Consider the following 24,908-nt stretch of genomic DNA (forward strand, 5'->3'; position numbering starts at 1 on the left):
TATGTTCAGCTGACAGATGTGACTAATGTAAATTAACTCTATGAAAAAACGACACCATGCAATCCTTATGGGTCATTCCTTCGCCAAATGATCCGAACGTCATGTTCGCATACCTTCCAACCTGACGAACTCAAAATTCGGGAGACTGTCCGCAGCGCCACCGGGGAAAGGGAGAGACACATTAGTCTTGTGCATTCGAAATAGTACTGCCACTGTAGTGCAATCCCTCTACGTTATAAGTAGCCACTATAGGGTGGAGCTGTGAGGTGCTGTCGTTGTTCCGTCAACCGCAATTGCGAAGACGCACCATTTGTTTTCTTTATAAAGAACTGGGGGCGTAGGACCTTTGGACCATTCGGTGTAAAATGACCCTGATGTAAACACCAGTCTGCAATTTGCTACCTAAATGCGCTGTGACGTTGGCACAGCAAGGTCCAAATTCATTCGTCCTCAAATTAGTAGCAGTATCAAAACAGCCTCAAATCACACAACTGTTACTTACATGGCTTTCAGAAGCGTGGGCATTCATCATCGAGATGGGGATCGCTTACAAGAAACCATACGACACAGTAACCAATTACAACACAAACTTGATTCAGCACTTACATGTCTTTGAAAGGGTACCGTTGATCATCAACACGCACGCCGTAATCAACAAAGTTTCTCATGGTGCACGTATCCGCAATGTCCAACCAACGAATAACGACGACTAAACATGTTACTTCAAACAGTCATCTCCTCGGCGATGGTGTCATTCACAAAAGCATATCCGATACTTCGTCTGCTTACCTGAAAAATAGCTGAAATCCTGTAAACGGTTCCGGGAATAGCTTCAGATTCGAAACTCGCATCCAAGACAACCGCGAACTTCGACGTTCCTCAACAGACAGATTAAACAGATTATACCGCCGGCGACTGGCCTGAAACCTTTCACGTACAGCTCTCGTCAACCTTAAAAATAACACTGGAAAAAAAATTTGTCTCGTTTCGGAGCGCGATTACAGCAATCTTTAGGGCCATAAGGAAATGTTGATAGAACAAATTTATTGTGTTAGTTTAAGGCAGGGATTTTGTTCACTTAATATTCCCCCAGTGCCCCCAGACTGGCTGCTATCGCGCTCGGAAATGAGACTGAATCGAGCGTTATTATTAAGGTTGACGGGAGCTGTACATGCAGTACAATGTTTCACAGATTGCAAAAACAATAGCTAGAAGCTAGAAGCATAGCTAGAAGTAAGAGCTTCAGTATGGAGTTACAACAAAACCTGTACCATGAAGCTCGCAAACATTTGAAATCACGCGGACTTTCTCGAACGCGAACAAGGTGGCTCTCAGCGCGAAAACCGCGTGCACTGACAGGCAAATTCAAAAAGAGAGGGTCACGTGGTGCAGAAGTCACGTGGCGCTGCGCTTGTCGAAAGAGAGCAGGAGAGGGTAAACAGAGAGGGGAGGCGGGAGAGGCACGGAGTCAGGCAGGCCAGGCAGCAGGAGTTCGGCTTTTTTCTTCTGTTCTGTCGAAGCTCGGAAGCTCGCTCGGACAGGTTGTGGGCGGTTAATTTGAAATGCATCCTTGAGGTTTGTAATTTCATCCGCAGTGCAGCTACACTATTATTTCATTGACCCCCTTCAGATGTTTCTAGTGCATCGAAAGCTGTGGATGTGCTCTTGTAACACGCAGCAAATGTGTTTGTCTTGTCTTCTTTCAGCTACCTCCTCCTTCTTCAAATAACTGGATGCAGTGCCGGATTTACAGTGGTTGGGGCCCGGGGCAGCGTACATGGTGGGGGCCCTTCTGCACGACCAGTACTTTTCATGGTGCTTCATGAGTGTAAATTATGGGCATACAGATGCCTGACCTCGGCGCGAATATTCCGTGCGATATATACGTATATGAAAAAGTTCAATGACCAGCAGTTGGTTCGTTTATTACCACACAGTTTCCAGAAAGAACTTTTACAACTGTTTTCACAGCAACTTTTAGCTTTTACAGTGAACAACTTTTAAGATCTCGTATCTACTATCTTGCAACCTGTTCAAGACTACATTACGCTGCTATAGCGCAAACTGGAACCTTCGTTGACTTCCTCACTCAAAAATCGGTAATGACCTCTGTAAAATCAAGCTGTTTAAGAATATCCCTTTGCATAAGAGCGACAAGGTGTCTGCCATGCGTCATGGTTACCCGATGACTGTTCTTTATGAGCTTCAGTATCGCAAATGAGCGCTCACAGGAACTGCAGCTAACCATCACACTGAGATCTATATGAAGAGCAATCTCTACATAAGGGGAAACTTCCTTCACTCCTTTCTCCATGATCAGTGCGTAGAGGAAAGATTCTCGGCTGCCGACCTAATCTTGCGAAAACGCCTTAGCACAGAGGCTGAAGCGTATACCTCCAGGATGCAGATTTCTCCAAAGAGATACCGAACCAGGACGATAGCTCTTCATAGGCGGACAGCCGTTGTTCAAGAGAAACTAAATTGATTCGAGGGCGGGAGAAAGTTCTTTCTCCGGAACTTCTATGAAGTGCCACTAAACCGGGCTTCGCTTCAGAGGCTGTTATGTAGCCTGGTGACGTCAGCCGTACCAATAGATCGTCGATTGCGCTTTCTTACTGCAGTAAACTCCCTCGTTCCAGTTACATCTTCCCCAACCATGCGGTAGTGATCGAATGCTTCACGCCTTCAGGTCAAAGCATATTCAGGTCGCTGTTAAGGTCTATCTGTGGACTTTGTAACGTTTTGCTATTCTTGTCCATTCTTGTCTAAACTATCGTCCCAAAATGCCGCATTAATTCCCAAGTCAATGACACCGGTCGCCGATTTTAATCAGCCATTTAATCTCGATTGCTAGTAATAACGTAGAGACGTTTTACCGTTTTAAGGACGTAACGACGTTTGACGACTTTTAAAGACGTAATAACGTTCTAAGGAAAAGGCAGTATCCCCTGACGGCTCACACAGCATCATGACACAGAGCAACATGACTGGACATTACATACATCTTGACAGGACCACCGTGTTTTCGGTTCTGGAACGGGCTGCTTTATTGAGCAGTCGCCGGACATCGTTGTGGTGAGGTTGCTCATCACATGTGTCTTCGTGTCTAACTTTGTGTCTATGCGTGGATGCCGTAAATAACTCGTATACTTTCTCGAGGAAATCTAAAAACGCAACAGCAGCACGGCAACACCCGGCAGCTAATGTTGCCACTAGATTCAGACAGCGACCTGAGCAAAGGAACCCACGTAGCCAGGTGCTTTTTCTGTCGTACTCGTGCTTGAAGACCTTTGTACGTTATACTCATGGACACAGCATTGTCATATGACTACCCTGCCTGTTTATGCCATGTGCGTCTAATAGAGCTTCGATCATGTCCTGAGCATTATGCCCTTGGTTATGCATGAACCGTACACGATGGAAAGCAACTGCTCTCCGGCTGAAACACACAACATTGTGTACTTCACCTTGAGGCTTGTGTTCACACAAGCCTCAAGGTGCCTAAGAACATGAACAACTGAATTATGGTGGTATTCTCCAAGTGCACGAAAGTTCTTGCTCCATATGTGGTTTTGGCGAGAATCCAAAACCATATCGTTTGTAGAAGAAGCAGTGGCAATTTCAGTGGTGGGGGCCGCTTTTGGTGGGGGTCCCGGGGCATGCGCCCCATTTGCCCCTCCTTAAATCCGGCACTGAATGGATGGTCTCTGGACCTATGTGGTCTCCCTGGTTGGTACCTGCAGCTCCATTTCTTTTAAACTTCTCTGTAATTGCGAAGACGTGACTTGAACGTGCGACGCTTTGACATGAGCGTTAGATGATTTCCTTCGGTCTCTCGTGTCTACTTTGTGCTCACCGTTTATATTAAAAAAAAAAACTGGAGAGCACAAGAATGGCTCACAAGCTATTGCGTATTGATCCAAATGGTATGTTCTTTCGTGTCCACTTCTGCTGCAGATACTTCACTTTGTGTGAAAACATGCTTTTTTTTGCGTATGCTTATGCAATGCTAGTAGTATAGAGATAGACTGTATAATTTTGGAGCGGCATAAGAACAGAGCGGCATAAGAACCGAGCGGCACAAGAACCGAGCGCTATAACGGCATCTTTTTTCTAATCCAAGATGGCCGATTCTAAGCCAACACAATCCAGTTCTAAGCCAATACAAGCCAAATCCAAAGCCATCTGATTGGCCGCCATTAGCTCCGCCCACTTCACACATTGATTGGCCCATGCTAAGCCTACTGATCTTTGATTGGTTGACCGTAGCTCCTTCATGCTAATTAATTGGCTCCGCCCCCACTTCACACGCTGATTGGCTCATGCTAAGCCTTGACTGAGCATTGATTGGTTTCCCGTAGCTCCACCCCTTCATGCTAATTACTTGGCTCCGCGCGCGCCCCCGCCACCGCTACTGATCGCGTTGATTGGTTCACCATAGCTCCGCCCCCCGCCCGTTTATGTTAATTACTTGACTCCACCCAGCCCCCCGGCTTCACGCTGATTGGTGCACGCCCCGGCGCGACCGCTGATTGGTCCAGGCGCGGCGGCAGCGACCCCGCTGCGGCTTTATCTCAGATGTCCAAACTTACCCATCTGATTGGTCCATCCTAAGCCAGTCCGCGCACTCTCCCAGCCCCCTCTGATTGGCCGCCACTGCCTTCACTGGCACCCACCAGACGGCGGCGGCCCTATCTCAGATGTTCAAACTCACCGATTGGCCCGCCACCAGACGGTGCGCGGCGGCGGCGGCGGCTTCAGATGGTTCTAACCCAATGTCTCTATCTCATACATCCAAACTTACCTCGTGCCACCAGATGGCGCGACTCAGGTGCATCAACTCCGCGCGGTTCCGCTTCGAGGCGTCACACGAGCGAGAGAACTTCGTCGAGATGTGCTGCCACATATTGCGCTCCCGTATCACCGCAAACAAGTTGCGGGAAATCATACGCGAAATCTTGGACGAGTACCTGTCGGCTTACAGGGAGCAATCACTGCGCGAGCTTCAGGAACTATGTCAGGAAGAAATAAGAGTCCTGGAGACGATCATCAATCGCTCTAGGAGCTATGGATGAAAATAAAGATGCATCACACCTCGCTACACAGTCTGCTCAAGTTATTCCACGATGCGCATGCAGTTCCAGCACCCTGCTCGAATTCTCATCTCCGGCGCGTCCATGTGTGGGAAGACGGTGCTCACGCAGAATATAATGAGACACCCCGAATTATTTAGCATTCCACCGCAGAAGATACTCTACGTACGAAAGTATGCAGCCGGCTGGGAAAAGGATTTCGATGGTGTGGAGTTTATGGACTGGATACCCGCAGATTGGGATGAGCGATATCCCACTCTCATAGTTATTGACGATCAAATCACGGAAAAGTGGGTTCTATCGGAGGTAGAGTCGTTGTTTGTACGTGGTAGCCACCATAAAAACGCGTCAGTGATCCTGATCACACAAGCCTTGTTCTATCATAACGCCGCTTTTCGAACGATATCGCTGAACGCCAGTTATATCGTATTGTTCCGGAATGCGCGGTCCGTACAACAGATCGAAACCTTCGGACGTCAGGTATTCGGGAAACAGGCGCTTTCCTATTTTCTCGACGCATATAACCAGGCGACGGAGAAGGCGCACGGTTATTTAGTTGTGGATCTGCACGCACAAACACCTCCCTCTCGTAGCCTGCGAACGGGTATTTTACCGCACGACCGGCAGTTCCTGTTTACGCCCGCGAAATGACGGCCGATCTTAGAAGACATCTCACGCTCCTCAAAGTATTGGCCGCCAGCAAACCGACGCACCGCGCAGAGTTACTTAAAGAGCTCAGCTGCGACGACATTCAAATCCTTTCGGAAATCTGTCTGAACATTCTACGCGGAAATATCCCACTTTCGACGGAACTTCATAAAAACCTGAAGAAACAAAAAAATCCTCCGCTTCCTCGCCTACAAGTCACTTCATAAGTGCCCCCGGCAGTTGAAGAAATATATTAGGGGACAACGAGGTGGTCTCATTCCCATACTTCCACTGCTCCTCTCAGGGCTATCAAGTCTCGTGGCGGGAGTCGCCGGGCAAGCGATATCCAAAGCCATCGGTCATGGCTCATAGAATAGAAATAGGTGAAGTTCTGAAATCTAACGATTCGGACGATGTAAAAGTGGGCAAAATACTGGAAGCCCTCTATTACTTGCTGAAGCGAGCTCACTATCATCCTCCTCCTCCTCCTCCTCCTCCTCCTCTGGAACCTGTCCATTCGGAGCCCGAACCGGAACCCAATCCATTCGATTTTAATCTTCTACCCTCCGGCGTTGATAAAGCACGCGCGAAATCTGTGCTAAAAGAATTGAAGAAAGTATTCACCTGGCAGGCGGATAATGTGCTAGTATATAGAGGGAAGCGAATCAATCGCTCAAACATTGTGGCTCTTGTGAGCTACTTAGCACGTCGTAGCGCGCTCATCAAGAAACCCAGTTGGTACAAAAAAGTATTGAAAATTATCAGCGCTTTGAAAATACAGTGAATTGCTCGCTGGAGCAAATATGGGGCCCTATAGAAAGATCAAGGAGAAAGGGTTAGGTGGAGTGGATCGGTACCGACGTTATCACAAGCTCACGCACGCAGAAGCCGTGGAACAGCTGAAAAAAGAAGATGCTTACACCCTTCATAAGCCAGTGAAGAAAAAATTTAAGCGTCGCTCCATCATCGCAACTCACGTGCGGGATTTATATCAGGCAGACCTTCTGGATATGCGTAAATATCAGAAATTTAACAAGGGCTTCAGGTACATCCTAACAGTCATAGATACGCTATCGAGGTACCTGTACATGGTCCCCATTCGCACAAAGCGCCCGCAAGACGTAAAGAAAGCCTTCCAACGAGTTTTCCGTCACGGAATTCCAAAGAATTTGCTCACGGATCGCGGGAGCGAATTTTGGGGTTCCCCCGTTCGTCAGTACTTTCAGTCGCTACTAAATCACTATAGCACGCAGAGCGGAATGAAAGCGGCCTCCTGTGAACGCGTGCAGAGAACAATTAGGGAAAGAATAGCCAGGCATTTCACTAGTACGGGGAAGTTTAATTATATCAACGCGCTGCCGAAGATAGTGGCCGACTATAACGACTCGGTACACTCCGTCACGGGCGAAAAGCCGAAAAATGTGAACGCCGGAAATGAAGTAGCTCTGTTCAACAGATTGAATCGTAAGACGACCCCGCGCGAGAGCAAGTATAAATCAGGGGACCAGGTGAGGCTCGCGTTAGATCGCGGCGTGTTCGCCAAAGGCTACGATCAAAGGTGGACGGCCGAAGTGTTCGAGGTTTCGCGAACGAGAAAGACCGATCCGCCCGTAGTGTACGTGAAAGATTCGACGGGAAAAGAAATACTGGGATCATTCTACGAGCAGGAGCTGCAGCCCGTCCACCATCTTTCCTCGTACGATAAGCGACTCATATCCGCGGTGATTAGAAAGAAGAAAATTAACGGGGTATTGCACTACTTGGTTCGTTGGTTCGGATACGCCAAAGATCACGATTCTTGGGTGCCCGCCAGCAATGTCAGAAAATGAATTTTACGTGTATCTGCTCTCGAACGCTAGCATGGACCTGTACCCGTCCAACACGCTGAATGACTTCACGATTGCGTTAGATAAGCCGCTACACCTGGATGATTCGTACGTCGTCGGTCTAGAGGGATTTTCCATTCCCAACAGCTTCCTGAACGTGAACCAAGCGCCTGATAACCTGATAACACTATCAAGGGAGAAGTGGCAAACAAAACAGCTCACGTTCGAAGACACGGACACGCTATTGAATAAAATATTCCCCGAATATGGGATAGAGTGGACTTACGAGGAAGATCACTACGTGTTTAAGCTACCGTCGCGCGTGCGCTCGGCGAAACTAATCGACAGACCGCTGCATCTCGCCTTTGGAATCGTCGACATCGATGGAGATCACCCGGAGGGCGCTAGAGTACGCGCCGTCCCAAACGTGTTACCACTCGCGGAGGAAAGAGCCGTTATGATGCGAGTTCGCCGGGTGATAATGATCAATAACGATCTAATTTTAGAACCCCGATCGCTCATTACCGACACATTCAACGAATTCTTCAGAGCGACGAACGATACAGAATCACGGGTGGAATACAAAGACAACACTTACTCGCTTTCTCTCCCGACGAATTTCAACTTGTCGACCGAGTTCCTGGACCTCATTCAGGTGAAGCACATCCATGTTGAAGGATCCAGAAAGCACATCACGTGTAATCCCATAGTGAAGACGTACCGCATCCACATAAACACTCAAGAGACGGAAAGTCGGCGCATTTCACTTCCACCAAATTACTACGAAACACCCGAAGCTCTCGTGAGCGCCATCCATGAGCGTCTGCAGCCGGAGGCTTCCCTCACGTACGATGCATGGGCGAGGAAGTGTTCGTTGAGCTTGCGGGAAAACGTGTCGCTTACATTATCCGATTACTTTGCGTACCTACTGGGTTTCGGCGCGAAAACCGTATTTACGGAAAACGATACGGGCGTCGACGAAGTGACCATAGATCTTCCCATTAACTGTATTATGATATACACGGATCTCGTCACGCCCTCCGTAGTGGGAAACGGGCGGCATCCGATACTGAAATTAATTCCATTCGTATACGATAGAACAAAAGAACAACTGAGTTTCAGCTTTCTACCCGTTCAGTATTTTAAGTTAGTGCAGCGCGAAATTTCCTCAATCACCGTCTCCATACGCGACGACACCGGTCGCAAGCTACCGCTACAAAATCGCGGTAGATACGCTGCACTTTAAGCATGTACACTAAAGCGGTACCAATCTACGGATTTGGCGTTCCGACGGTATACAGGTCGCACCTGTACCAGAGGGGAGGCAATTTCTTTTCTCAGCTCGGGCGTTTCGCTATTCCACTCTTTAAACGCGTATCGCCCTACTTAAAAAAGACGGCTGTTGCGGCCGCTAAGCGCGTGGCCAAAAATCTGTCGGAGGGAGACTCTTTCCGAAGTGCGCTTAAAAGATCGGCGAAAGATACGGGCCGTGAAATTCTCCGCGACCTCGGAGGGGCTGGCGGGCGAAGAAAGAGGAGAAAACCGGACGTCTTCGACGGCATAAATCACGCTGGTTGCGCGGCCACAATTTAGTTGCGAGATGGACACGATTAACGTCGTACATCCCGACACTCCTCTGTTGGATAAGTCGGAAACACAGTTATTTTCCGTGCCGGGAACGCAGTGGCATATACTGAAGGGGGAATATGAGGTATTCTACCCGGTCGCTGACATATCCTCCGTCATAGAGTTCCAGCTTTCGAATTTGGGGCACCACTATCTCGATTTGAACTCCGCGTACATAGTGACGAAAGTCCGCATCGTACGTGACGATGGTTCGCTACCGGAAACACAGGCTGGCGATCGGACGACCTACGACGAGGTCTACCCCGTCAACGCGTTCGCCAGCTCGCTTTTCAAGAACGTAGCCGTCTTCTTGAATCAGACCATGATTACGAATAATGATTTGTATAGCTATAGAAGCTACTTGGATATTTTGCTTCACGCCAGCACCACGGAGCAAAATACCGTGCATAAAGCAGGTCTGTACACGCAAGAAGAAGCGCGTCAAACGGAAAACAACATTCGCGCTCATGGACCGACCGAACGATACAACCTCACACGTGGCGGCAAGACCATCGACCTGGTTTCCAAGATCAACTCGGACATTTTCCTGCAGCCTAAGCTACTCATATCGGGAGTGGAAATTAGGCTTGTTTTTTATCAAGGCTCCGACGCGTTCCGCATTATGAAGACCGATCAGGAGCAGCACACGCATAAAGTGGAAATCATGAGTGCCACTTTGTACATAAAGAAAATCACCGTGTCTCCCAGCCTATTCCTCGGACACGAAACGGAATTTCAGAAGCGCAAGGCTCTCTACACACTGGCCGGAAGTGAATCGCGTATTCGTTCGCTACCAGTTGGCAACCTGGATGCATGCCTGGAAGATTTATTTCCTGAGAAGATACCATCTAAGGTGGTGGTCGCATTCGTGCCCACCATAGCCTACCAGGGAGCATTCAATCGGGACCCGTACCGATTCGTGAACTGCGACATTGAGTCGGCGACGCTCACTGTGAACGGGACGCAGCGAATAGACACGTTCGACTTCAACAATAACCTGAACCACCGAAGCTACTTCAACCTCCTGGAGCAGCTGTGTGAGAAGCACGTCTCCTACGAATACGACCACTACGTTGGAAACAAGTTCCTACTGTACTACGACCTGAATCCGGATCAATCCTCCGTCCACCTGTCACCGATCAGGCGTGGAAACGTTCGTCTGCAACTCAAGTTCCGACGTGCCTTGGCCGAACCCACGACCGTAATGATACTGTCCGAGAGTGTGCGAATTATGTCCATCGATAAGAACAGGAACGTCACACTGGATTAGCGATGTTCGAGCAAGATATCGAGAGACTCCTGAAGTACAACGATTACACTTCGGCACTCTTCCGCGGTGTATACGCTCGAGACGATCGTCTGCCCGCGCTGAATAGACCGGGTATGATCGTGGTGAACACCGATCGGCGACAGCAAGCTGGGGAGCACTGGATTTTGTACGCGAAAATGAAGGATGACCTCATCTACTTTGATTCCTTCGGATTGCCGCCCATCGAACCCGAGCTGAAACGCCTCACCGTCGACGAATATAATGATGTCTGTATCCAAAGCCTGTATTCTCCAATGTGTGGTGTGTACTGTTGTATCGCGGCGACATTGTTGGCGAAAGGGAAATCACTGAAGAGCATTGTATCCCTGTTTTCCGATAATCTCGCCGCTAATGACCTAAAATCAATAAAGCTGCTAGAAAAGTTGTTTGTCGCTTAAAAACGCCTGGTGTCCTTTATTCTCCCCCACGCGAACGCATAGAACACACTGTTTTTACCGTCGTGTTTTATTAACTTTTTGTTTACAAGGCGCGTCGCTGGCCTCGACCGGCGACGGCAAATGGTTGCTGTTGGTCGTTCGTTTGCGGCGTGACAGACAGCAACCCACGTCCGCGACCCCTTCCGCGCTGCTGTTCAAAATAGCTAGGTGGAGGCGGTTGTGGTTCACTATAGGGAGGTGGTAATGGAGCCTCCTGGCCTCCCACCACGAGAACGCGGATATGCGACCCTTCCGGCAAACGGTGACCACAGGTTGGGCATTGCATCTGAAATATGCGCGCAAGTCTATAGCTATTGGAGTGAAAATAAGTTGGTACTCACAGTTGCTCTTTCGATGGTGAGACTGCGGCGGGTAACGCGAACCACCCCCACCGAGTATAAAGATTTACAACTTCGCGAGGGGAATTTTCTTTTTTCTTCTTTTTCTTCCGGATAAAGCGCGTCGTTTCACTTAGCGTGAACCCCTCCTCAACAGACAACTACGATTTATAGGCATTGGCTGGAAACGTTTATTAAGCGGTAGATGATAGCGTGAAAGAAAAAAAAAACATACATGGCTTCGAAGCGGTGCTCCTCATATGCGGCGTGAGCAAAGCTGTTGGCTGTGATGGCACTCAGTAGAACAAAGAGGAAGGCGTAGAAGCGATGTTATGACCGGTCTATAGTCCAGCTATGGTTGAGCACAGAAGAAGAAGGTAGCACGTGCACTTGATGGCTCAGCTGTCGGGCGGTGTTGGTGGCAGCATCGGCGAGAGCGCATTCAAATCAATGCATATATATTCCGGCTCCGGCGAGGGCTGCAGTGGTGGCGGTGGTGGTGATGTTGCGTCCCGTACCTTAGGTCCGATGACCAAAACGCGGAAGTGCGATCCTTCCGGTAACGGCCGAGAGCAGGTTGGACAGTTCATCTGAAACACGTGAAAAAAAGCTATACCCATTGAATGACGTGTAATCTATTCAGTACTTACGATTTCAGTCTGGGGTGGTTGCAATCTGGTGAGCAGTGGATGAGGTCTGGGCTCACGAGATCGTTTTTGTAGGCAACCCCTCCTTTCCACGCTCGCGCAACCTTGTTTCGTCTGAATGCGCAAACTTGTTTTGAACACGCTGAACGCACAAAGTTCGTGATGGTTGTTTATGTGGTGCCGTGATATAAAAATGTGGATCGTCTGCCGGCCTTCTAGGTTTTGAAACCGAAATCTGTTTACACCGTCTTGACAACATTTTCTGCGACTGAGGTCGCCACAGAGTTTGGTCGTGAAGTGCGTTTTGATATTGGACAGGTGGCCCCATGGCGACCCAGTTCCTCGGAGAAACCTTGAAATATTTTTTTTTCGCTTGGGTCCGATGCGCGCGCGCGCGAAGGACATTTGGAAACTGCATAAGCGAACCCTTTGTTTTTGGTGCTTGTTTCGGCAATGAGCGGGTGGGCTCGTAGGGATATTTTCCTTCAGATAGACTTGTCTCATCAAGCACAACAGTTTACTTTTGGTTTTAATACGTGTGGCCTCGGAAAACATGATTTACGAGGTGACCCAGTTTCTCGTTACATCACCTTGATGCAACATTTTTTTTCGCTAGGGCCCGCCAGGATGGGCGGAAGTGCGTTTTTGATATTAAACAGATGGCACCGTCGTGTTGGGGCTTGTCTCAAGGTGACCCAATTTCTCGTTACATTACCTTGACGCAACTTCCCCGAGAATAAAACAAAGCTCACCATTCTATAGTATAAACTCATTTCGGCCATGAAGCGCATTTTGATATAAAACAGGCGGCCCCAACGTGTTGGAACATGCAACCGACTCAAGGTGACCCAATTTCTCGGAGAAGACCTATTTACGTTACCTTGACGCAACATTTTCTTCGACGGTGAAAGCTCACCATTGCGGCTGCGCGCGTTCTGATATTAAACAGATGGCCCCAACGCGGCCTCATCCTCGAGGTGCCACATGATTTACGACCGCGTGGAAACAAGCGAGCCCCGACGTGTCGGCGCATGTAGCGTGGATGCCGGTTTATAAGCCGCGCGATCGCCTCAGGGGGGGAACAGTCTGCTTTCACTCGCTTCACAAGTAAGTTATTCCCTCCTTTACTTGTTGCACGTTTCTTACTGATGCGCGTTTATTTTCAGTGCCTCGGTGTGTGTTCTGCTTTTTTGATCCTCACGATATCGAGGATGAATCGGACGACGACGACGATTCTCGGGACGGCGCACCTCCTACACTGTCTGCTCACGTGATGCGATCGCACCCCGACGTGGATACATCCTTCCTGCCCTTCTTCCAGACTGACGCTGCATTTAGAGGTATCGTCAAAAGATTCACGCTATTGGCATCTGTTCACGATCAGGGAGTAGAGGATTTGCGACAATATTTAATGAGTCACTTTCACGATATGCTCGCCATATTGAGAGCGCAAAGAATACCCTTTAGGTTTTGCATTTGTTCCGATGTTTTAATGGTGAAGGAAACTCGGGGGGAGATAACCGCGCACATAGCCCACTTTATGGCGTTTGCTCGCGAAGTCCACAGCGACGGAGCCGTCGCGAATACCCTAATGGACGCGATTCAGGAGTCCACGGGACGCGTAGAAAATTATCAGCGGGGAGGGAGCGGGTTCGTGTCCACCGACGTCCAAAAGGTTCAAATATGCATTTCCGCGGTGAAAACTAAAAAATTCGGATGCAAAGGGGCACTTCCCGATCATTTGGCTAAACGCAGGAACGTGCTGACGAATATTCATTTACCGGCACATAAGGAGGGTGAGTGTTTTAAATACAATACGCTTGCCCTCCTGCACCCGCAGGAAAGTAATTCGTGGCAAAAATGTGAAAACTATGTCGTGGAGTACTGGTGGCCTAGTCGCTTCCCCGTTTCCTACTCTGATCTGGACGAATTCGAAGATAAAAACAAGATATCCGTGTACGTATACGAGTACGTCGATCAGGGAGTGCACGTGTCGCGATCCCCAAAACTCGAGTATGAAAAGAAAATTCACTTATTGGCTGTAGATGAACATTTTTTCGGAATCAAGTCTCTCGAGCGCTTACTGATGAGAGACAACAGGCGTTTCCTATGCGAGCGTTGCACGCGCTCTTTTAACAAGGAAGAGAGCATGGCGAAACCAGGGGCGCGAAGCTGTAGTATAAATCTATTGTAGCAGGAACCTCACGTGACCTCCGGAGCTGGACCAATGTCTGAGGACTAGCCACCCTATTTTTTTTTCTTTTTTGATTATGTCGCGAATGACGTAAATGACGTGTCATCCGTTTCTCTCTTACTACTTTCCTCCTCTCTGCTCTGCTTCCCGTCCTCTTTTGTTGTTCCTTTTTTTCTTCCATGCACTGTTTTTTTGTTCACGTTTGTCGGAATGTAGTGGGAGTTACAGGAATACGACTGAGCCTTGGTTGTTTTTGTCACACGAAGTATTTTATTGTGCGACATACGGTTATGCAAGCAAGACGTACACAGGATGACATTTATATTGCTCCAAAATTTGCTTGAAGAAGCCTGATGATGTCGGATTGCCTCTGGCAAGGACTGCTACTGGGAACTGGAGCTCAGTGGCTGCAAGATGAAAACAATTGGTATCAGATATATGGTTATGCATGTGAAAGTTGCAATGTAAATAGAAAGAATAAAGGTGCTATTGAACGCGAAAAATAAGAACGGTGGTAGGGTTGTGAGAAGCTCGCAGTCATGGGGTGTGATGAGCGACCTTAGTACGAAAAATACCTTTTATTGCGCTACTTCACAATTATATATTCAGACCGATTAGCCTGACAATCTTGGCTTTGGCGCTACGTACAGAACAGCTACTAAGTCAACGCGTCTGACGAAACTTGTCGAGCGAAATCACCAAGAATCAGACTTATAAGGCTTACAGTAGCGTCATACCTTTATACAGTACGACGTGAACGGGTATTTAATCATAACATTTAGATGATATTGTTCCACGAAAAGTAATATCGTCTACCATCGTATCTGCAAAACTACGCTGTCTGTCTCGGTCACCGCGTATTCCGGTAACTGTTAAGCAACTTATTCACAATACACGAAGTGAATGCGGTGTTGTAAGGCAACAAGCAACGACAAATGACTTACCTCTCGGCAGTCGTTGACCAGGTATCGGGTACGAGGCGTTCGGACGCTCGAATAGTTTCTACACCAAGAAGCAGAGCACAAATGTTGCGCAGGCATCTTCCCTGGCAGCTGTGACTGTTCGAGGACGCTCACATGATACAGCTTGCGTTTTTAAACAGGAAAAATCAGAACTCATAGTCCAACACAACCGGCACACAACACGAGCCGTCCGAAACGGACGCCGGCGACTCCGTGGACGCCGGTTCCGACCGGCACAGCCGCCGCGCTGTCGCCTGTTCGAGCGCTCGCGAACAAATTTCAAAACAGCCAATCATGGCTCAGAAAACGAATTCATCCTCATGGGAACCAATCAGTAATCACTAGCCACCGGATGTCTCCATGACGTTCAATTTGTGACGTTTTCTGACGTCCGATGACGTGAAACGCATGAAGCGCCTCACTTTATCCCGCAATGGAACTGGCGAGTTTCGGGCCCTTGGCGAAACATCGTCGCCTGTGCGCGGACGTAAACGAAATCATATTGGAATTTTGCGAACCGGGCAAAAACTTTGTAGAATTTACTAAAATACAGTACAAGCAGCAGTACAACTACGTCGTCGCGTTGGACACGGAGAGCGTACTCGCGCCCAGCGGTGTTGGCATGCAGCGTCACGTCACCTCGAGCTTCTGTGCCGTGCTCGTACGCACCCACGACTCGAAGGTGATGCGCATCAGGACGCACCACGGTGAAGATTCCGCGAGGCAGTGCGTCAGAGCTTTGATGGAAATGCGGGACGAGATGATCGCCCTGAACGCCTGCCCCGCGGAAATGGTGCTGAATGATGAGCAACGAGCGCGGCACAGAGCTGCCACCCACTGCGCGTACTGCGGGCGGGAGTTCGCGCAAGATCTATCCCGTGTCCGGCACCACGACCATTCCAAGCGTTGTACCGCTGGCGAGACAAATTACATCGCAACGCTGTGCAACCCCTGTAACGTGGCGTGCACGACGCGGGAAAAACTGCCCATCATGGTGCACAATCTGGCCTACGATTTGGTCGGACTACTGCGGGAATTTCACCTTCTCGAGTGGAAGCGAGCTCCCTTCATCGTGGCCAGTTCCATGGAAAAAATCCGATCGTTCGAAATTGGCACCTTCCTATTCAGAGATACCATGCAGTACCTAAATTCGTCGCTGGGAGAGCTCGTGGAAACCGTCAAATCCATGGGGGGCGCAGAGGCGTTCCAATGCCTGAAGCAGGTATTTGGAGACGACTACGAAATTTTGCTTCGTAAAGGTGTATTCCCGTACAGCCACGTTAGCTCGTTCGCGGTCTACGACGAATTGGCTCTGCCGGCAAAATCCGCCTTCCGAAACGATCTGACGGGGGAGGATATAAGCGACGAAGACTATCAGTACGCACTGCGCGTATTTGAACGTTTTGGATGCTCGAATCTGAGGGATTATAATGCATTGTACCTGAAAACGGATGCTCTGTTACATGCTGACGTAATGCAGCACTTCCGGCGCCTGTGCTACGACGCGCGCGGATTGGAATTGCTTCATTGCGTTTCTCTGGCATCCTATTCGTGGCAATGCGCTCTAAATTACACGCGGGCAAAATTGGAGCTGATCATCGCCGAGGACATGTACCGGACCATCGAATCGGGTGTTAGAGGTGGACTCTGTCAGGCGAGCAGGTGTCATTTACGGGCTAACAACCCGCTGTGCAGTGGCTACGATCCCGATAAAGAGGAGGTGTACATATCGTACATAGATTGCAACAATCTTTACGGATTCAGTATGATAAAGCACCTCCCCGTCAGCGATTTCGAATGGGTCGAGGATTTTAGCTCCGTGGATTTTATGCGTCATCCCACAGATTCGGACGTGGGATACGTGTACGTGTGCGATTTGGAGTATCCAAAATCTATCCACGCGCTGACGCGGTGCTTCCCCCTGGCTCCCGAGAAGGCTCTCGTTCCGAAGGAATGGCTCTCACCATTCCAGCGAGGGCTCCTCGAAGAGTTAATGTATCAGCCGGCGAACAGCAAAAAGCTGCTGCTCACGTGCAAGGACAAGGTCGAGTACGTCATTCATTACGCGCTGCTCGCGCTCTATTGTAGACTGGGCATGCGGGTGACGAAAATTCACAGAATTCTAAAATTTCGTCAGGCACCATTCCTGCGTCCCTACATTGAGGACAATGTTGCCAGACGCGTCGCATCGAGCACGACGTTCGAGAAAAATTTCTATAAAATCTCAAATAATGCGGTCTTCGGGCGTACGTTGCTAAATAAATTTAATATGCGAGACATTCGAGTAGCCTTCGATGAGGAGACGGCGAGTCGCCTCGGGAGTCAGGCGGAATGCATGCGAATGGAAATTTTGTCCCCCCATTGTGTCATGTACGAAATGCGCAAGAGAAAAGTGCGATGCGATTTCCCCCTGCAGATTGGCTTCACGATTTTAGAACTGAGTAAGTTAACCATGTACTCGTTCTATTATGAAACCCTGCTGAGCAAGCTCACTTGTCCGGTGATTACCTGCTACTTTGACACGGATTCTCTGATCCTCGGCCTATTCTGCAAGGACTACGAAGATCAGTTACGCGCGATCGCCGACGACCATTTAGACTTGTCTTCCTTCGATCGTGATCATCCACTGTACAGCGAGAGGAATCGCGGTAGACTTGGCGCGTTCAAAAGTGAAACGGGTAGCGTACCCATCGAGGAAGTATATACATAGCGTACCCATCGAGTAATATGCCTGAAAGCCAAAATGTATTCCATCAAATTAGCCGGGGGAAAACAAATTGCAAGAGCTAAAGGGGTCAAAAAGAACATTGTGCGCAAACACCTCCTCCATGACACGTACCGCGATACCCTATTCAAGCACGCCAGCGTATCGCACGAACAGGTGTCAATAGTGGGAAAGAAACAGTGCATGTACACCATCAGAAATGTGAAAAGAAGTCTGATGGCGTACGACGACAAACGATATCTCTACAATGACGTGGACTCCTACCCATACGGAAGCTGCGAATATGGTAAGCTCGAGTGGATGACGTAGATAGCGAGATTTCACCTGGCGTTCTTTCCCTTGCCGCCGCACAGATAATGCGGTGGACGAGTAGGAGTAGCGTCATTTGACCTGCGTCACTGGAAGGATGTGGTACCTCGTTCTCTTCTCGCTCGTCTCGTGCGCACTGGCGCTGCACGCCGGCAACTGTACGGCGAGCATCAAGCTGGAGAAGGATAAGCACACGTACGCGCACGAATGCCCCGGCGACATCTTGGCCATCAGGGAGTGGCACGTGGTACCTATGCGGTCCGGCATTAACCTGGACAGGAACGCTACTGGATCGTTGCGTACGTGCCTTCACTCGCTGGACGTGAGCGACAGCTACCAAGATATCCAGTGCACGCAGAAGTGCCAACTCACGGAGGACGAAATTTTTCTCAGCCGCTGTCCCGGAGACGTCTACATGATCCGTCACTTCCGTGGAACCATGCCCAGCATCAAGGGAATCAACCTCTCCAAAACTGTCATGCTTTTCCTCAAACATGTACTCAATAAACATTGAAAGGTATTTTTTTCCCTGTCTGTTCGATCTCATAGAGCTATCTGAGATAGGTTAGAACCATCTGAAGCCGCCGCCGCCGCCGCGCACCGTCTGGTGGCGGGCCAATCGGTAAGTTTGAACATCTGAGATCTGGAATAACTTGAGCAGACTGTGTAGCGAGGTGTGATGCATCTTTATTTTCATCCATAGCTCCTAGAGCGATTGATGATCGTCTCCAGGACTCTTATTTCTTCCTGACATAGTTCCTGAAGCTCGCGCAGTGATTGCTCCCTGTAAGCCGACAGGTACTCATCCAAGATTTCGAGTATGATTTCCCGCAACTTGTTTGCGGTGATACGGGAGCGCAATATGTGGCAGCACATCTCGACGAAGTTCTCTCGCTCGTGTGACGCCTCGAAGCGGAACCGCGCGGAGTTGATGCACCTGAGTCGCGCCATCTGGTGGCACGAGGTAAGTTTGGATGTATGAGATAGAGACATTGGGTTAGAACCATCTGAAGCCGCCGCCGCCGCGCACCGTCTGGTGGCGGGCCAATCGGTGAGTTTGAACTTCTGAGATAGGGCCGCCGCCGTCTGGTGGGTGCCGGTGAAGGCAGTGGCGGTCAATCAGAGGGGGCTGGGAGAGTGCGCGGACCGGCTTAGGATGGACCAATCAGATGGGTAAGTTTGGACATCTGAGATAAAGCCGCAGCGGGGTCGCTGCCGCCGCGCCTGGACCAATCAGCGGTCGCGCCGGGGCGTGCACCAATCAGCGTGAAGCCGGGGGGCGGGGTGGAGTCAAGTAATTAACATAAACGGGCGGGGGGCGGAGCTATGGTGAACCAATCAACGCGATCAGTAGCGGTGGCGGGGGGCGCGCGGAGCCAAGTAATTAGCATGAAGGGGTGGAGCTACGGTAAACCAATCAATGCTCAGTCAAGGCTTAGCATGAGCCAATCAGCGTGTGAAGTGGGGGCGGAGCCAATTAATTAGCATGAAGGAGCTACGGTCAATCAATCAAAGATCAGTAGGCTTAGCATGGGCCAATCAACGTGTGAAGTGGGCGGAGCTAATGGCGGCCAATCAGATGGCTTTGGATTTGGCTTGTGTTGGCTTAGAACTGGATTGTGTTGGCTTAGAATCGGCCATCTTGGATTAGAAAAAAGATGCTGTTATAGCGCTCGGTTCTTGTGCCGCTCGGTTCTTATGCCGCTCGGTTCTTATGCCGCTCCAAAATTATACAGTCTATCTCTATACTACTAATGCTACCTGAACCACTTGCTTTCTTTAAAAAGGCAATGTTTCTTCTACAATTATTACGCGTCGCAGGGGGCGGGGAAGAGGGAGAGAGAGGGCTGCAAAAAATCGAGCTCATACACGGCTCTGGTCGAGCTTGTCTGCTAATTCCATCACCCGTGGAGGGAGAGGGGAGGTTTATTGGCTGCATCTACACTCTCAGAAAAAATGGAGTCAAAAGGGAGTCAAATGATGCTCGGACACCCTCGCAAACAGAGAGGGCGTTGCAGCGACACCCTTCCTCCGCCGTATTTAATGCGGGGTGTTGGGTGCACTCCCTTCATGGAGGGGTGTTAGCCTTACACCGCAATGTTTATGACGAGGTTCTTGCAGACTATGCAACAGTGCAGCCTCGTGCTTTTATTCATTTGTTAAGTTTATCGAGACACACCTGCAAATAACGAAAAAAGAGATGAACAAGCCTGTGTCTGACATGGCCATATCCCGAAGGTTCGTACGTACTGAACGTAATTGCGCGGCCTGCCTCGCTTCCTATGCTGGACGTCGTTCCCTCCATCGGCTCGTTTCCCTGTTTGTTGTCCCACATGACTGCACAGGGTTGTCAACAAACGGAGCAGCTCCGCTGTAGTTAAGGGCAGAAATTCGTCCACTAACACTGTCCATCACCAACGGATGGCTGCGCCCGGGCGGTCACGCTCGGGGATAGGAGAATCCCATTGACGGCGCGCCAAGTACGTTCTTTAGAGTCTTCCTATATTAACTCTATGGTATGGTCACGTCGGGGACCGGAGCCAATGAAGGACAAGTAGCGGGAATTTGGCGGGAAATGCCAGCGGCGGCACTATTTTCGCGGCGGCGATACCCGCTTACTGTGCCTCCTCTGGAATTGCTCTCAAACATTTGAAATTATGCGAACTATTTTCAACGCGGACGAGGTGGCTCTGAGCACGAACAGGGCGTGTACCGACTTGCAAATTCAAAAGGAGATGGTCACGTGGTGCAGAAGTCACGTGGCGCTGGAGCGCTGGTCGAAGGAGAGGGAGAGAGGGGCGGCACAGAGGGTGCGTTTTTTTATTCTACCCGGGTAACTCGGGGGTAACCCTTACTGGGCGAAAAATGGAGGGTGACTGAAGTGACGCCATAACCACCAGTCCAGCAGGTGGGTAGCAGAGGCTTATGACGTCACACGACGTCAAGTGAGAGTCCCGCGTCTTTTAACTTTCAGATTCCGAGCATGCGGCGGTGCAGCCACTGAAGTGCCCATACTGCGATGTCCCCAGCTTTGGAGTACAATACCTCGTGGAACATATCCGTATCGTCCACGGTCTCGTCGCTGTCGACGAACGTCACGGTTGTGTCGAACGGTAAGCCGTCGGTTTACATGCTTTTGCGCGGTCGAGAAGCAAGCCGTGCTGTCAGCCACGCATGGTCGTCTGCGTTTCTCGGGGGTAGTTAAGCACGCATTCTAGAGGGTCGTAACGAATATGGGCACGTATTCAAACCGTGCTTAGGTGGCAGTTGCACGAGAAATGTCGGCTGATCTTAGCAGAACATGAATCATGTGCTCACAAGCTTGTCTTGGTGTGGCGTCTGCAAACTTCATTGCAGCTGAAGATCATGAATAGCTTGCTCAGCTTCTTTAACGCATTTTAATTTTGACAGCGCCCAAGGTGGTCCCTCTTCAACAAGAGGTAGTTGCTGCCCAACCAGGTGATGAGTTTGGAGAACCCTGCACGAATGGGCCTAGCATCTCCTCATCCCAAACTGCTGAAAACAACACAAGCCAACTAAACGGCGTCCTGTGGCCTGATAAGGCAGTAAGGTTCCTTCTAAGCCTCTACCAAGAAGAGGAAGAGAGTAGGGGCACAGCTCACGAAAGCATTTTTATCCCAGTAAGTGCACCACATGAACTCACCTGTGCTTTAAGCCGTGCAAACGTTTGGAGAAGGAGTGCAGTGTCATTCCAGAAATGTTACAGATGGAAAGGTTCTAATGTTGTACCTCAGTGCTTCAGCCTTGCTTGCGGAAAAGGGATACATGCTGACTTCCACCCAGTGCTTTGACAAGTGGAAAAATCTTAAGAAAACCTACAAAACAGTTGCAGACAGCAAAAACAAGAGGGTAAATGGAAGGTCTGTTGGGTTTCTCAAGGTTCCTTCACAAAGTCATGTTGATTTCATGCCAACACCTGCTTTTTTACTTTCACACAGTCAAAAGTGGGAGTATTGAAGTATTATGCACGATATTCTTGGGAAGAAGCCCGAGATAGAGCCACTCGCTTTGGCCTCAACATCTAGTGGACTCCACCTCCTTGAGGACCAAGAAGAAACATCAGAAACCCCACGTAGTGAAGTCCCTCCACCTCGCAAGAAGAGTCGAAGATAAAAAAAAACAATGTGCACTATGCTGGAAAATGAGAGGGTTGAACAGCTGCGGACGTTCAATCAGCTGTTGAGAGAGTACCTTGAAATTAAGAAAGTGCAAATGAACATGCCGAAAAGTTAATGCGTTAAGCATTTGTCCTGATAAATGGCTTCTGGCAAACAAGAAGCACACGGTAATGAACCATAGACTAATGTGCATTTGCAAAAAAAAAAAAAAATAACAAAGCAAAAATGACATTCCCACTTTGTCCAACATTTGTCATATTTATTTAATGCAACCTGCAGTCGCATTGCACTACGTACACACATGAAATAAATACCAAAACAATGTGCAAATAATGGCCATGCTTCCAGTGAAAACATAGTTCTGGATGGTTCCCATGATTGAACAGTAAATAAACGCTAGTGAAGGTGAGAAGCTTGGAAAGTACATTTGTAAAAAAGTAGTACACAGCATCTACAGGTTATCTACCAACCGAGAATTGGAAGGAAAATGAAAATGGCCGGGAAAGTCGGGGAAGATCACAAGCTTTCACTCACTGCAGCATCCAGGTCTGCGGGTGTCCGATGCGCCTTTTGCATTAGTGTTTCCTGGAGACGAGCACAACACTGACGCCAAAAAAGGTCACAACTGAATAATGGCAAAGTATGGTTGAAGCAGAAAGAGTCAGCAAAACCATCCTTTGCTGTTTAGTTGTATGAACGGCGTTGGTTGTACATCATGCCTGATGGTCAGGGAGTTTTGCTGCAATTGTCAGCAAAACCCTGGAAGGGTCAGTGAAGTCTGGTAGACACCTTTACATAGTAATCAAGTTGAAACGCATGAAAAACGGTCATGGAGCAGACGATTACAAGGAATTTGCAATAGCCTCGCGTTTCTGAATGCCAATCCTCGTTACGTTGGCAGGGCTTTCGTCCTCTGGGACAGTCTCATCCTGCCTGTCAGCAACTAGTGTGGCTCCTCAAATGTATCACACCACATCAGGCTAGCATTATGAAAAATAGATGCCACAATGATGATGGTGACAATTATGTCTGGTCGTCGGGTTTCCACACGAAAGAGCCTTCGGAACCGACCCTTCAGCAGTCCAAATGCCCTCTCGATAGTTACCCTTTCCCTAGAAAGATGCACATTGTACTTCTTTTCCTTGGCTGTCAAGTGACCCTTGTCTCTGTATGGCGTCAAGAGATGTGGGCCAATGGGATAGGCAACATCTCCCACTAGATAAGTGTCCAGTGGGCAGTGATCTGAGTTGAGCATTCCATACACCTCAGAACGGCGAAGCACGCGTGCGTCATCCACTGAGCCTGCCTCACCAACTGAACAGTGCAGGAACCGCATATCATGATCACAAACTGCCTCTAGCACCACACAGTGGAAAACCCTTCCTGTTGACGTACGAGAAAGCGTTCTCCTTAGGTGCAGTAATTTCCATATGCGACCCGTCAATTGCTCCCAGGACCTTAGGAAACCGAGATTTACCCTGGAAGCAAAGTATGATGGGTAACGCATCGTGGCAGTTGCTAGGCCAGGCAACGAAGAGACGTGCCCTGTCCAAGAGAGCCGAACCAACACTCCGAACGCAATGGAAGACCGTAGACTTTGCAACACCGAAGCGGTCCCCAGCACTCCTGCAAGTGAATGATAGTGGCATGTAATAGCTGGAGTAAGACAAGGTAAGGCATTCGCACTAGACAGACAGGATACTAATCTGTTGCTGTTCGAAGTGGGCACTAATAAAAATGTATGGTATGAACAGCAGGATCACATTAGAATTCCTCAACTGAGCAATATTTCGCTTTTCAGGCCATCTAACGTGCAGATACACTTGCCTGAAGCATTCCAAATTCGCCAGCGACCAGATAACAATAAGAAGCTGCTTCATGGCGGGAATCGTGGGCCGTCCGGGGTGAATAGTTGCCGATTCTAATGCTGGGGCCAACAGCGTTGCCACCTTTTCTACAGTTGACCTGTGGAGTCGAAAGTGCGACTTGAAGGTGTCTTCCCTCATGGCTTGGACTGTTTCTTCGGCATAGTGGGCGACCTTCGGAATCGTTCGGCTGTAACGTGCATAAAGCACAACCAAGTCAACAAATACTGCGCATAGCGCGGATTGTCACCTTCACCCTTGCCATTCGATTGCATATTTCGGTGGCTTTAGCACGACTCTTGTTTCGTTGGATGCATACCTTTTTCTTCCTTCGTCATCATCTTCCCCTTCGTCAAATGCGTCAAGCAGCACAAGTGCCGCAACTTCTACAATCATGTCCTCGTCAAAAACGTCGTCTGCCTCTCCCGCCATGTTCGCTGAGAGGGGCGTAACTCGTAATGGGCGAAAATTTGTAAACGGGAGTAACTACCCACAGGTCACGTGACATCTCACTCGGGTCACGTGGTGCGTAACCCGGGCGTTACCCGGGTAGAATAAAAAAACGCACCCAGAGGCACGGCGCGAATGGCACGGAGTCAGAGAGGAGCCATGTGTCACCTTTTCCTCTGTTCTGTCGAAGTTCAGAAGGTCACTCGGAAAGTTTACTGGTTGTGGGCGGCTAATTTGAAAGGCATCCTTGACGTTAGTAATTTCATCTGCACTATTATATCATTGACGGTATAGGATCTTGTTGCCATCTTCAGATGCTACTAGTGCATCGAAAGCTGTG

The 24,908-nt window shown here is 49.2% G+C and overlaps 2 protein-coding genes across 3 annotated transcripts; one reads left to right on the forward strand and one right to left on the reverse strand.

Moving 5' to 3' along the window:
* Positions 1-12,960: 12,960 nt before the first annotated feature.
* On the forward strand, positions 12,961-18,578 carry LOC135388342 (uncharacterized). Of its 2 annotated transcripts, XM_064617841.1 has the most exons (3): positions 12,961-13,031; positions 13,091-18,091; positions 18,159-18,578. In XM_064617841.1, exon 2 carries the CDS (start codon positions 15,514-15,516, stop codon positions 17,788-17,790), a length of 2,277 nt encoding a protein of 758 aa, XP_064473911.1. In that variant the 5' UTR covers positions 12,961-13,031; positions 13,091-15,513; the 3' UTR covers positions 17,791-18,091; positions 18,159-18,578. The 2 variants fall into 2 exon arrangements, with proteins under 2 accessions (XP_064473911.1, XP_064473913.1); XM_064617843.1 differs by having other exon boundaries at positions 12,985-18,091.
* Positions 18,579-23,196: 4,618 nt separating this feature from the next.
* LOC135389245 (uncharacterized) lies at positions 23,197-24,550 on the reverse strand. Its single transcript, XM_064619310.1, has 4 exons — positions 24,438-24,550; positions 24,081-24,308; positions 23,731-23,879; positions 23,197-23,636 (listed from the first exon to the last, which is right to left on the reverse strand). Exons 1-4 carry the CDS (start codon positions 24,548-24,550, stop codon positions 23,197-23,199), a joined length of 930 nt encoding a protein of 309 aa, XP_064475380.1.
* Positions 24,551-24,908: the final 358 nt, after the last annotated feature.

Source organism: Ornithodoros turicata, chromosome 3 (assembly GCF_037126465.1).
Source record: "Ornithodoros turicata isolate Travis chromosome 3, ASM3712646v1, whole genome shotgun sequence".
Classification (NCBI taxonomy): Eukaryota; Metazoa; Arthropoda; class Arachnida; order Ixodida; family Argasidae; genus Ornithodoros; species Ornithodoros turicata.

Bases quoted from the DNA above. Each gene is read 5' to 3' on its own strand.
- LOC135389245 (XM_064619310.1), bottom strand. From the start codon at position 24,550: ATGGCGGGAGAGGCAGACGACGTTTTTGACGAGGACATGATTGTAGAA. The intron at 23,880-24,080 runs GCAAGTGTATCT...ATTCACTTGCAG, and splicing joins GCGAATTTGGAATGCTTCAG to GAGTGCTGGGGACCGCTTCG. The intron at 23,637-23,730 runs GTAAATCTCGGT...GTACGTCAACAG, and splicing joins CATCATACTTTGCTTCCAGG to GAAGGGTTTTCCACTGTGTG.
- LOC135388342 (XM_064617841.1), top strand. From the start codon at position 15,514: ATGGAACTGGCGAGTTTCGGGCCCTTGGCGAAACATCGTCGCCTGTGC.